This window comes from Myxine glutinosa, chromosome 4, assembly GCF_964187855.1.
Source record: "Myxine glutinosa chromosome 4, kmMyxGlut1.1, whole genome shotgun sequence".
Lineage (NCBI taxonomy): Eukaryota > Metazoa > Chordata > Myxini > Myxiniformes > Myxinidae > Myxine > Myxine glutinosa.
The window spans coordinates 123378435-123391606 of NC_136264.1; the positions used below are offsets into that span (position 1 = coordinate 123378435).

At 40.4% G+C, this 13172-nt stretch overlaps 1 protein-coding gene across 4 annotated transcripts in view; it reads right to left on the minus strand.

The window, feature by feature from the left end:
* Window positions 1–13172, minus strand: part of LOC137425950 (inositol 1,4,5-trisphosphate-gated calcium channel ITPR1-like) — a 465322-nt gene that overhangs the window by 324494 nt on the left and 127656 nt on the right. For all 4 annotated transcript variants that reach the window (XM_078776380.1, XM_078776381.1, XM_078776379.1 and 1 more), the window contains 7 exons: window positions 11859–11958; window positions 11105–11265; window positions 10660–10801; window positions 8805–8963; window positions 7874–8046; window positions 2614–2733; window positions 1245–1439 (listed from right to left, as the gene is read on the minus strand). In XM_078776380.1, coding sequence (XP_078632506.1) covers window positions 1245–1439; window positions 2614–2733; window positions 7874–8046; window positions 8805–8963; window positions 10660–10801; window positions 11105–11265; window positions 11859–11958 — 1050 coding nt within the window. The remainder of the gene's footprint in view (window positions 1–1244; window positions 1440–2613; window positions 2734–7873; window positions 8047–8804; window positions 8964–10659; window positions 10802–11104; window positions 11266–11858; window positions 11959–13172) is intronic.

A 13172-nucleotide genomic window follows, 5' to 3' on the forward strand; every position in this document is an offset into this window, starting at 1 on the left:
TGTTTCAACAGGACAATGACCCCCAAGCATACAGCCAAAGCAACACTGGAATGGCTTCAGAACAAGAACATGAAACTCCTTGGGTGGCCCAACCAAAGCCCAGTCTTGAATCCAATTGAGAAAATGTGGAAAGACTTGAAGATTGTTGTTCACCGACACTCACCATTCAACTTGACAGAGCTTGATCAAATCTGCAAGGAAGAATGGGAGAAACTCTCCAAATCCAGATGGGCAAAACGGATACAAACATACCCAAGAAGCCTCGAAGCTGTAATCGCTGCCAAAGGCACTTGTACGAAGTATTGACTTAGGGGAATAAATATTTTCATTTTCAATACATTTGTAAAAATTTCCAAAAACATGTCTTCACTTTGTCATTATGGGGTATTTTGTGTCGATCAATGACAAAAAATCTCAATTTAATCCATTTTGCTTTCAGGCTGTAACACAACAACATGTGGAAAAGTCAAGGGGTGTGAATACATTCTGAAGGCACTGTATATTTCCTCTTTCCTTCAAACCCCCTTTCCCTTTTGCCCTTATTTTTCTCCTCTACCCTCTCCCTTATGTTTGTAAAAAAAAATAGGATAAAATAATAATCTCAGTAGCCCTCCCTTAATCTCCTGAGCCATTTTACGAAATCAGAATGTTGCTCGAGAGCTCTATGTTAAGGCCTGCATTGTACACCCATTGTGGCAATGTTGCTATATAACGCTGCTCGTTATTCCCAGCTTGCCCATTATACTGCTCACCTTCTAGCAAGCACAGCAACATTCAGCCTTTATAGTGGATAATATTTTCATTTCAATTCTTCACATCTGTAAATTCTAAAAGTTCTAAAAAGTCTGCTCTGTCTCAGACTAATTAATCAAGCATCCATGTCTCCATCTCATGATTTTAACATAATAATGCAAATTAAGTGAACTGCTAATCGACTAAAAAAGCTTGCAAAATGATCACTGGCACATCAATGAAATTGTTATACCCTGCTGTATCTGTAGCACTGCTCGGAGAACTTGAAAAAATATGGCTTACATGATTATCATTGCACTTGTAAAATAGCTTAATAATGTAATATCGCTAATACCGGTAGTGATGTCACTCTGTGTTCACCAATTAAATCACTTCATCAGTAAAATATTATCTTCTAAAATAAATATGAATTGAAGCAGCTAAATAAAACACTGCCAATCATTACCCAAATCCTTTTATTATCTAATTCTACCTGCGTATTTTAAACTCACCTATAGTATGTGAGAAGGGCACAATCGTCTTGGTTACCATCTCGCGAGTCCTGTGCAAGATCCCTGATGCTTTTGCTCCTTTGTTGACCTTCTTTGTCAGTCCACAAAAGCCATACTTCCTCCATCTCCTCTTCTCCCATCGATGGTTCGCCAACCATGCCGTCCACTTCCATTGCGACACGTGACAAAATCAGTCTGTTGGGCCCAGCAGTGTAGTTAGAACCAGCAGTCCACAGAGGAGCTACAAGTAAACACAAGGAAACTTGTGCACAGGATGAAGTAATTTGGCACATAATGCCTGGTTTGCATCCACACCGAAACACCTCCACTCCGCATTTAACCCCAAACAGGGAATTCGCTGATGCAACCAACACACAAAGGCCTATTGTTTTTGAAAGTTACTAAGGGACCTTAAATGTGTACAAGCCAAATGTAGACACTAGACAGGATAGCCGTGCTTACATCCCCATCTAAAAGGGAGTATGCTTCAAGATGGAGTGCCTCCTGCTGGCAATGCATTGGAACAGCAATTCATGTATTTATTAGTGTCAGTCCTATATGGGATCAAACCCAGACGAGACAGCTCAAAAGGCACATCTACTAAATTGATTATCTTGAATACCCCAAAGGCCTTAATATTGATCCAGCATGTCAGCATCTCAATGATTCGCTGGTATCTTCAACCTGATATCTCATTAAGTATCTAGTATCATAATTTGATGTCAACCACATTTAGCATTTGAAGAAAAATAATTAAAATGACTTTCAGTCATTGTAAAAAAAAAAATTTGGACCAAAGAAAAATTCCACTTTTGGAGGAAGAAAAAACAACAACTATTAAACCAAAATAGCTAAAATTTGCTTTTGTTTCTCTTTTTAACAAAGTGGCCGAGAATATTGTATAATGTATCACGTCAAACAAACTAGAATGGCACCAGGTAGAGAGCATACCTCCGCCAGGCTGAACAGTTTACGTTTTGTATCCCACTGATAGGTCGGATCTGGATTCGGACCTGAACCAAAAGCTAATCGGCTTCTTGTTGTCGCTGAACCAACTCATCCCCCAAAATTTGGCCAAAGTCGTCCACAACTTTTTGAAATTATATCATGCTATTTATCGTTTTTGGCCACATCTCTCAATGGTGAAGAATCACTAAAAATTCTCAGATCCAGATCCACATCCGGATCTTCAACAAAATCTAATGATTTCGTCAGTCACACAACCAACCTCTCCACCAAATTTCGTCCAAATTTGTTCACAACTTTTTGAGATATCCTGTTCACAAACAAACAAACAGACAGACAAAGAAACGGGTGAAAACACAACCTCCATCCACCTTTGGTGGCAGAGGTAATAAATTAATCTTACTTGGTTTCTATAAGAATGTCTGAATTTCGCTCGCTGAGTACAGACTTGCAGATAAGTTCCTGGGTGATGGGAATGGCTGTGTTATTGGACACACAAAGGTCGGACAGGTAATCCAGGAACCTGCAAACAACATGGCTGTTGAAGTTTCCTTGTCACGACAGCATGAACAATTCATAAAAACAATATCAGTAAAGTTTATAACTTATTCTAGGTTTCAACAAAGAGGTCGTGGAACTCTTGATAACGCTGTATGAACATCAATAATCTGTTGTTAAGACCAGCCTGTGGTGATAGCCTTTGGTTTGGTGTTGGGCAAGGTGTTCATCAGGGAAATAATTTGTCACCTTAACTGTTTAATTTTAATGTGTAAGCAGAATGCGTCATGAGAACGACACTTGCTTATTTTCCTGCTGGAATTTCTATTGGAGGTTGAAAACAAAATAACTTTTAGATATGCAGATGGTAGTACCATCTTATGGTATGCAGATGCAGATGGTAGATGGAAGTTGTAGATAGCGACAAAAACAAATCATAGTAATGATTCTAAAACCTTTGAAGGAAAATCCAATTGTTAGAGTGGCTGGAGAGGAAAACGAGATTGTACACCAGTTCAATTATTTGGAAGCCACAATAACAAACGATGGCAGGGTTCAACCGAGATATGAAAAAGAATAGGAATGGCAAAATATATCTGCGAGTGCAGACAAAATTATGGAAAGATCGAAGCATCAGTAAATAACCAAGATTGGATTAGTAAAAACTCTCATTTTTACGATTGACATCTATGCACGTGAAACATGAAGAATAAATTGAATGGATCGAAGGACAGTCTCCAGGCTTTCGAGTTGCGGTGCTGGCATAAGCTGCAGCATATCTCGTGGACAGCCAGAAAAGACCAATGAAAGTGTGATAGAGGAGAATGGGGGAATGGACAAGGCTGTGTGCAATAATTTCAATATTTTGGATACATCAGAAGACGTGAAGGTGACAACCTGTAAAAGAGGCTGATGTTGGGTACAGTGAAAGGGTATAGCAGTAGGCTTCTGCACTCTTCCATTTTATCTAGCTTTACCCTTCGCCCAAAGGCTAGCAGCTAGACAAAGTTAAGATGGACATATGGTGTTAAAAGGTCTAATGGACATGCCAATGAATTAATGTTGCAGAAAAGCTCAGAATCATGTGGAGTGGTGTAGTCTCACCATGGATGTCATGACTGATCAACGATGATCAGAACTACGATAAATGTTAATCAACATACTAAAATATGCAATTTGGTGTCTGTCTGATGATTTTTTTGACCACGATACAATCATACTAAAATATGGAATTTGGTGTCTGTCTGATGATTTGTTGACCGCGATACAATCATACTAAAATACACAATTTGGTGTCTGTCTGATGATTTTTTTGACCGCGATACAATCATACTAAAATATGCAATTTGGTGTCTGTCTGACTGATTTTTGACTGCGATACATTCGATCGTTACTTATCAAATCCCAACCAAACTTGACAGGAGGATTAAGGGTCACACTTTGGAGGTTGTAGCGATATAACGTCTTCCCCACTCCACGGGAGTTTCCCCCACCAATGGGGTTGCGTGCTCAGGTGTATATCCGTGTTAAGATAGCTTTATCGTGGCGTTCTTCCAAGGCCGCTTCGAATAACAAAAGTAATAACAACGCCAATGATAACAGCATAATATTAATGTTACCACAAATCAATATTAATACTAACAATATCCTCCTCCACGAGGGGTTTTTTCTCGTTGAACAAATGCTGTGTTAAGTTCTTCAAGAGTTCAAGAGAGAGAGAGAGTTCTTCAAGTCTTTCCACAATCAATGCACCAATGGAGTGCTTGCTCTGATGTTTATGACACTTGGCAAGCTCTCCACAAGAAACTTGGTAAATGAACACACCACAGATGTTCTTGATGCCAGACCTTAGATCTACTGTAATCTATATACCCCAGAGAGGAATGACCCTTCCTGCTGCCCCCATACGGAACGGGCGTGCTAGTTGATGAAATGCAAGTTCAACATGTGCTGGCAAATTTAACCAATTTAAACAAGTGAGTGGCCCACACAATCAATTTCTTAAACAAGATGTGCATTCAACTTTGGAATTAAAGACCGACCCACTCTCATGCTCCGTGAGGAAGTAATTGACAACATCATAGCTCTGAACACCTTCCAGTTGCTGCATCTCCAACTAAAAATAAAATATTTCAGCCTCACAAAGAATTTTAACCCCCAGCAGAGATCTAGTGCCGAAGTTAGGACTACTTTTAAAATTGGAAGACTGATCAGGATAGGCCAAGTACCGTGTGACCTACAGCAAGGCACACAGTGAAACAGGATGGGCAAGTCGATATGAAACTGGAAGTCTGGCTGTCCTCGCTGTTGGCACACTATGATGATAAACAAGCATTCTGAGTATTGCGCTGTAATACATGTCCCCTACCGGCACTCTGTTGTCCGGAAAACTGTTGGGGAAATTCCCAAAGTTCAAAGTGCCATAACTTTGTCAAAAATGATCGAAACGTCGTGAAGTTCGAACTTGATCTGTAACATATCATGAGGAAACCATGTGCCAAGTTTGAAATCATTAGCATTAAGCGTTTAGAAAAACAGTCCGGAAAACTGTTCTTTGCGTGACGGACTGACAGACTGACAGACGGAGGGACGGAGTGCAAACCTATAGTCCCCTCCGGTGTACACCGGAAGGGGACTAATAACATGAACAGCAAGTTTTTAATGAATAGCTTGGATTTAATCAGCCAATTATCGTAAGTCTTAATAGACAGTGCCAGCATGGGGTGTTTTAATAGGTTTGGGAAGTCTGGGCATCACGGCATTTGTACATCACGTGATGATCACAACGCATATTGGTAAGGCTTTGCGATTCCATGGCATTCCATGGGAAGATCTTCCCACCTGCATTATAATTGAGTGACGTTAACGAAAAGCAACAGAATGGAAAACACCATGCACTCACGAGATTTATCAAATCAACTTTCTGATGAAAATGATAATAAAAATATATCTAAAATAAATTCGCTAGAGCTGACACGTCATAGCAAATTGGCAGTGACCATTGCGCTGCCCAAGCTTTTGGTATCATTTTGAGAGTGGGGAAGCTACCTTTCTTTTGTAATGACAATCTCCATTGGCATCAGGTTTAAGGAGCATGTTGGCCAATTCAGGCCATCGTCTATCAGAGAACTCAAAGCAGATCATTCCCAGCATCCTGCTGCTGAAGATGCCAATATGCATCAACTTGACCATCCCAAACTCTCAGCCTTTATGTACCATAATAATTTTGAGGAAAAAATTATCTCTGTTTATGCATTAGCTCATCTCTTGCCAGGAAAGATATATTGTCACACTATCCTATGCACAATGTGCCGATACAAATGGATGTATTTTTTGATAATGTGGAGAACATAATGAAGTTGTGATGCAATCGCACCGATGCCCAAATGAAGACGCGTCAATCTTTGAGTGATTTGAAGAAAATTCAGTGGTTGTATCTTTGCGCTCTCAGCGCATAATCCTGGATTATCTCAGTTCATGCACAGCTTGAACGAAATTGGGAATTCTCAAGATCATTTGCAAGCATAAATGTAGCTTAGATGAAGGCCTATATCTTGCTGTTTCCATTAATGTGATTTGCCTTGATAATTAACCACGAATGCTTGCCAGGATTGTGGTCATACCAGAATCGATGACAATGATTAGAGCATCTGCTCTGAGTCTGGTAGTCAGCAGTTTGAATACTGGCTCAGTCATACCAATGACTTTCAGCTCTTTCACGAGCCTCGATTCAGTATACAAAAAAAAAAAAAAATGGTACTTGCTTGACGCTCAGCATGTCAAAAGGATAGACCACGGACAAACAACCATAGCTTTGACTTTGCAACCATTGTGTAGGCTTGATGTGCCTAATGGCCTCCTGCATATGGCCTCTTCCTGCATTGAAGTTCCTTTTAAGGAACTCATTTATTTAATTATTTGTGATAGACAGAATTTTTTGACCAGGAGCATGCCGACACATCCGTTTGTTTTTTATATAGAGAGTCAAGGCTCGTGGAAGAGCAAGAACACTGAACGGATCAGGATGCAAGAGGACAAAGGAACAGTAGAGAAGGGGTGGGAGGAGAGGAGAGGGTGAGAGGAGTACACCAACAGTGGAATTGAATGACAAAATACTGTATAGGGAGACATGGACAAACAATGGGTGTGGGAAGGAATGAGGGGGGGAGGGGCAGGAAATGGCATGGGGTGTATAAGATGGATACAGAAGAACACTCTCAAAACCCAGGAAGGAAAAACTGTAAATTTGGAAGGAGAAGGGCTTGGGGGTGACGATGGGGGCTGGGGGGGGGGGGTAACGTGTGAGGAGCTGGAGGTCATGGCATGGTTTTGGATTGGAGATGATCTGAGATGGTGGTGAACAACTGCCTTGAAGACCTGACAAGAAGAATGAGACTGAAGAGAATATGGAAGTTGATTCCACAGGCAGGAAAAAAGAGGAACGAATGAGTGGAGGTGAGCAGTGATCCTGGATTTAGGTAGTTTCACCAAAAGGTATTGATGGTGGATGGTGCGCACCCTGCAGGAACCTGTGGAGGACAAAGCACGGAAAGAGCAGAGGGTGCAAGACCAGAAAGGAGGCAGTATGTGCGATCAGGACGAATTCTGAGCCAAAGTACGGTAAAATGACAGACTTGTCTTCCGATTCATATCGGAAGCTGTACTTGTGCTCAAAATCTAACATTTAATTTAAATAAGCTGTTCCTCGATCACGAACTGATGATTATAAACTGATAAGGCAGACAGACGGACACATGGAAGGACATAAACCAATTGCTTAACCCTGCTTTTCGCTTTGTGTGTGGGTAACAAGTCTGTCAAATCCCAAATTAAATTGCAAATCAATAAAAGCATGAACAATTGGTCAGTAAAACAGCTAGCAGTCTGACACCATTAAATATAAAAATACTATTGCTCTAAAATCAAAGTCAAGAAGGTCAAGGATGCACGACCACCAAGTACAGCGCCAAAATAACCTGGCTAACGATTAAAAAACAAAGAAATAAATAGAATAGCCATTCGATTTTTGACCAACAACAAGAGAGCCATAAATAAACGAAGAATAGCATGTCAGATAGACTGATCGACTGGCAATTGCAGTGACTAAACAGAAAAAGCAAACAACTGTTTGGTAGTTGATCCGCAAGAATACCGCATGCACATACCTAGGCTCGCGATTCTTGCGAACCAGCGAAATGAAAGTCTCAATCTCCGCAGCGGTGATGTGACGCTCCAGAAGCTTGCGATTGTTGTGCAGGAGAGCGGTTATGGTGTCCTCTGCCAGGACATCGTATCCGATCTGCTTCTGCATGAAGCCAAATTGCCTGGCGATATATTCCTACATGCACGCAAGCAAAAGTAATCATCATGCCGGAAAATACTATGGCCCGTTAAGAAATGACATGAGTAATTACCAGAACGTTTATATTTTGTTCTTCATTTATAAAAAGCAATTTTAGAACCGTTTCTAAAAAGATTAAAGTAACTTGATATCTCTGAATCAAAATACATTTTCCACCTGAAAACAAATGACGCTTGTTTTAGAAATATCTTTTAAACATGCATGACATTACAATCGTTCCAACTGCACGAATACTTCCATTTACAGTTTTAGCCATTGATGACATCATTACCCACAAAAGTTCTTTAATTTTTTTAATTTTTCTTTTTTATGTTGGAGGCTCCAGGCACAGACTGTATAGTCCTCATCGAGGCCAGGCCTTAAATAAAAGAGAAAAAAAGTGTATGATGAAAAGTGTATGATGTTTGTTTGCGAGAAAGAGAGATTAAAGCTAGCCCGGTAGCTCTAGTTTGAGGAAGACAGTAGGTAAGACCAGAAATCCTGACACTGAGAGTGCAAGATGGTTCCGGGCACCACTTTAACGCTCCTAAATCAGAACGGTAGTACTGCCCTGGGCGGTTGCTGTCGACAACCTATTACTTGAAATGTGTGTTGTTAAATGGAAGTTGGATTTTTTTAAATCCGATAATTTTTCCACACTCATACAGGGGAAAACGACGGAATAGCTATGGAAATACGTAATGTCTCCTTCAAGATCAGTGTCTGTGTCAATGCAAAGAACTTGGAAGACTCACTTGATTTTTGCGGTAGTCTTGCTGTGAGTGACGTAACACACGATAGCAAAGACGACATATGTGTCGAAAAGGAGCATGGCGTTGGTCTGCAAGCTCCTCCATGCGAAGCATCGGCCCATCACCACTGTCGACAAATGGTGCTTGGAGTAGTTTGAAGATCTAGACATGATGGGTTAAAGGAATAGGGTGGCTCTAAGATAAAATTTGAAACAAAACTGCAGTGAAAGGTCCAAAGAGTTTGAGCTCGAGAAGAATCTTTTATTGCTCAGAATTTGTGTAAGTGTGGTAAAAGACCAGACTTGATGGTGTAATGGATAGAGCTTCCACTCTGAGTCTGGGAGGTCGGTGATTCGCACCTGACCCCAGCCAAGTTATACCATAGACTTTTAAAATTGTAGATGCTGCTTCCTTGTTTGATGCTCAACATCATAAAATGGTAGAGCATGGACGGACAACCAAAGGTTGGCAACCTTGCTCAGCCTTGATGGGCATAATGGCCTCCTCCTGTGTTGAACTTCATTGTAGGGAACTTGTATTAAAATACTGTGCATTTTTGTCATTACATTTACTTGCTTTTATTTAAATAATAAAATTAGTAAATCAGTTTAAGTGCTTTGCTTTTTGAGTTGGAACTTTATTTTATACTAAATTAAAAGAAGAGACAGAGAGAGAGACAGAGACAGAGAGACAGAGACAGAGACAGAGACAGAGAGAGAGAGAGACAGAGAGACAGAGAGACAGAGAGAGAGAAAGGGTGGAAACACGGTAACCTTAAAGTTGGGTTAATATGGGTGAAGAAGATCCCAGCTAGGGATGGGGAATGCCATGAGATGATGGTTCACCACTTGTCTGAAACCCTGGAGGGAATAGTGGGGTTTAACTGACGTAGGAAGATGGTTCCACCAATGGGAGAAAAGTGGAATAAAGAAGTGGAGGTGGAGAATCTATGGACGGCCTAATGACTCTTTAGCCAAATAAATAATTACCTAAATTTCAGGATAAACAATACTTCCTGATCAGCAAACATGAGGCTAACAACCAAAGTAGAAGAAAAGTTGTATTACCTCCACCACCAAAGGTGGTATTCACCTCTGTTTGTTTGTGAGCAGGATATCTCAAAAAGTTATGGGCAGATTCGGACAAAACTTGGTGGACAGATTGGGTATGTGACAAGGACAAATTGATTCGATTTTGGTGAAGTACCAGATCCGGATATTAGAATTTCCAAAATGATTCTTCACCATTGAAAGATGGGGCCAAAAACGATATATAGCACGATGTCTCAAAAGGTTGTGGACACTTTGAGATATGGATTATGACAACACTGTGGACGGATTATGGCAAAACTTGGTGGATGAGTTGGTCAGGTGACAAGAACAAGCCGATTCGATTTTGGTTTATATCTGAATCCAGATCCGGCCTATCAGTGGGATACAAAATGTAAACTGTTCAGCCTGGTGGAGATATGCACAATACCGAGTGTCGTTCTCATTAAATATGCAACAATGTACGAAGGGTAATGGCTGTAAAGTTAGATCATATACAGCACAGCTCAACAATTGTATAACTTTAAGGTGATTTTCAAGAAGTTTAAGTGCATATAGTGAACAGGTGTTGCATACTTGATCAGAATCCTGAAAATATAAAAGAGACAAAATGCGAAATTCCACACACAAAATTTGTAAGCTTGACATTTAATGTTTTTAAACAATCAATTGTTTTTCCGAACAATGGCTGAAAATACAAGTATTGGCAATAATTTGAACAAAACGTTTCTTGGAATGGGGTTAAACTTTACATTTTGAGAAAGGCCCAAAAGAGATGCTTGGCGAAGTTTTAGCAAAGTGAAACACACCTGCTTCAGGATGTTCTGCTCTCTCATAAGTTTTTGGCGTTCCCGATTGGGCTTGGTCACAACAATGTCAAGGACATCTTGGCCAGAGCAGAGAACGTCTGTCACAAAGTAGACTAGATCTTCCAGGAGCTTGGTCACAAACCTGGAGTTGGGAAGAATGAAGGAGAGCCTGGTAATGCTAGGATTCTTGGTCTTTGAGAAGATCAAAGTCAAGAGTTTCAAATCGCAGGTAAAGTGAATCGGTGATATTTATGCCAAGGGACAGGGTCGAAGGAAGAGCGTAAGAAGGGCAAAATATAAGAACGATCTTTGAGAGGGTTGTGCAAGTGAGGATTGAGCATGGGATGTGTGAGCATGGTAAGGTTTGTAAGGAAGTTGAAGGCATTGGACTATGCGCAATGCCGATGATGAATTTGAGAGTGTGCTGCGAGGCATTTGGCAAGACCTGCGTTCATTCTGAGTTATGGTAGATCGCTCCAATTTGCCAGCTATTGTCCCCAGGACTTTGCTGGCATCGTTCGCAAAGTCCAGGTCTCGAACCTCGGCAGGAGATACTGGCACCACAGCAAATGCCTCCTTGTCCTCCTTCCGAGAGCTGGTTCCTATCTGCAAAGTAAGGTTGGGTGAAGGTGTCTCAGAATTTTAGGCCTCGATAAAAGGTAGGATTAAGTAGAATGTATTAGCAAAATTATCGATGACATTTGAATGTGTAAAGAGTTAGATTGATACCAGTAAGTGAAAAGTGGTACGAAGGTTGTTAGTGGGATTCTGAGGGAAAGTTATTCACCTCTTCAATTCGATTGAAGAGGTGATTGATTGAAGACTTTGCCTGAAGCAGACATTTGGTCAACAAAAAAAATGCCTCAAAGGAATTTACAAGTATGACTGCCAGGATAAAAGGCCAAACATGACAAAACAAGGTCCAAAAAAAAAATTAAAACAGAGAGGTGAAGATGTAGGAATTGACAAAGAAAAGTGAGAGGGTGTCCAGGATGATGAATAAGATGATGTGGAATCACATCCCTGGGGCAGTCTAATTTCACTCTGCCCTTCGGGAAATAAAGAGGAAGCACATCATCCTTTAAAGTCGCTTTCAATTCCAACAAACAATATTTTATAACGCCCTCCCTCCCCCTTTATATCCCACATAATTCAGCACTTCCACAGGCCAGACCTTATAAAGAAAATAAAGTTCTTACCCTGAGCATAACGGGTTTCTCCTCCTGCAAGTCAATCACGTTGCTGGTGCTGCAGACCCATGTGTTGGAACATAGATGACGAAGACGCACGTACGAACTCCTAAGGGTACCATCAGTATGCAGTCATATCAGAGTGGGGAAAAATATCAAAACAAAAGTACAAACAATGTGGGTATATTATTCAGCAAAAATAAAGAAGAAGAATATATCGAATATAGATGAGACACATGTTTCTATGCCTCTGCTTATGAAGTCCCCGGAGGCATTATGTTTTTTGCGTTGTCTTTCCGGCTGTCCGTGCATGCGTCTGTCCATGCATCCGTGATACGTTTTCACGACAGCGATAACTTAAGAACGGTTGAAGGGATCCAAGTCAAACTTGGCACAAGTATGTATAATGATGCAAGGATGAACTGTTTAGATTTTGGGGTCAAGAGGTAAGAGGTCAAAGGTCCCGTTAGGTAAAAATTCTGTTACCGTGCTAACTTGTGAGTGATGGGATTTTGACTAAACTTTCCAATCTATATATTATGATGCAAAGATGAACCGATTCGATTTTGGCATCAAGAGGTCAAAGGTCAGAGGTTATGTCAGGTAAAAATGTGATACTTGAGAATTGTTGAAGTAATTTAAATCAAATCATTTATTGGTTCATGATTTAGCATTCGCTGTTTCCACATCGTTTGTTTGCTCTTGGCCTCCCACCTGTGCATACGCATGGGTACCTCGCTAGTGTATGTATATGTATATATATATATATATATATATGTATATATATATATATATATATATATATATATATATATATATATATATATATATACACACACAGGGTGAATCAAAAGTAGCGCCCGCGCCCGATTTCTGTTTTTTCGGCTGTCAGATTCTTTCTGAGATGTCATGTTGTTAATAATTGTCTTGCAGATTATTAATTTTCTTAATTTATTTATTTTTGTTTTTGTTTTGCAGGTTATTGCTGAGAGTTTGGAAAGTTACTGAATTTGCACCAAATTGAACCATGAATTACCTTTCAATGAATCAACGCATTGCGGCCGTGAAACATTACTACAAATGTAATGAACAACCAACGATGGCGGCACGCCGTTTGGCACAGGAATTCGATATTAACCCACCCCAGGGAAGAAACATACGATTGATTGTCGAGAAATTTAAAGCAACAGGGTCGGTAGCCACTGCAAAGAAGTCCGGTCGTCCGAAAACGGCAACGAGGGAGGGCGCTTTGAAAATTGCAAGTAAAACAGCTTGATACACTTCCGTAATAATTTTCCCCCGAATAAATGGTTAGATAAACAT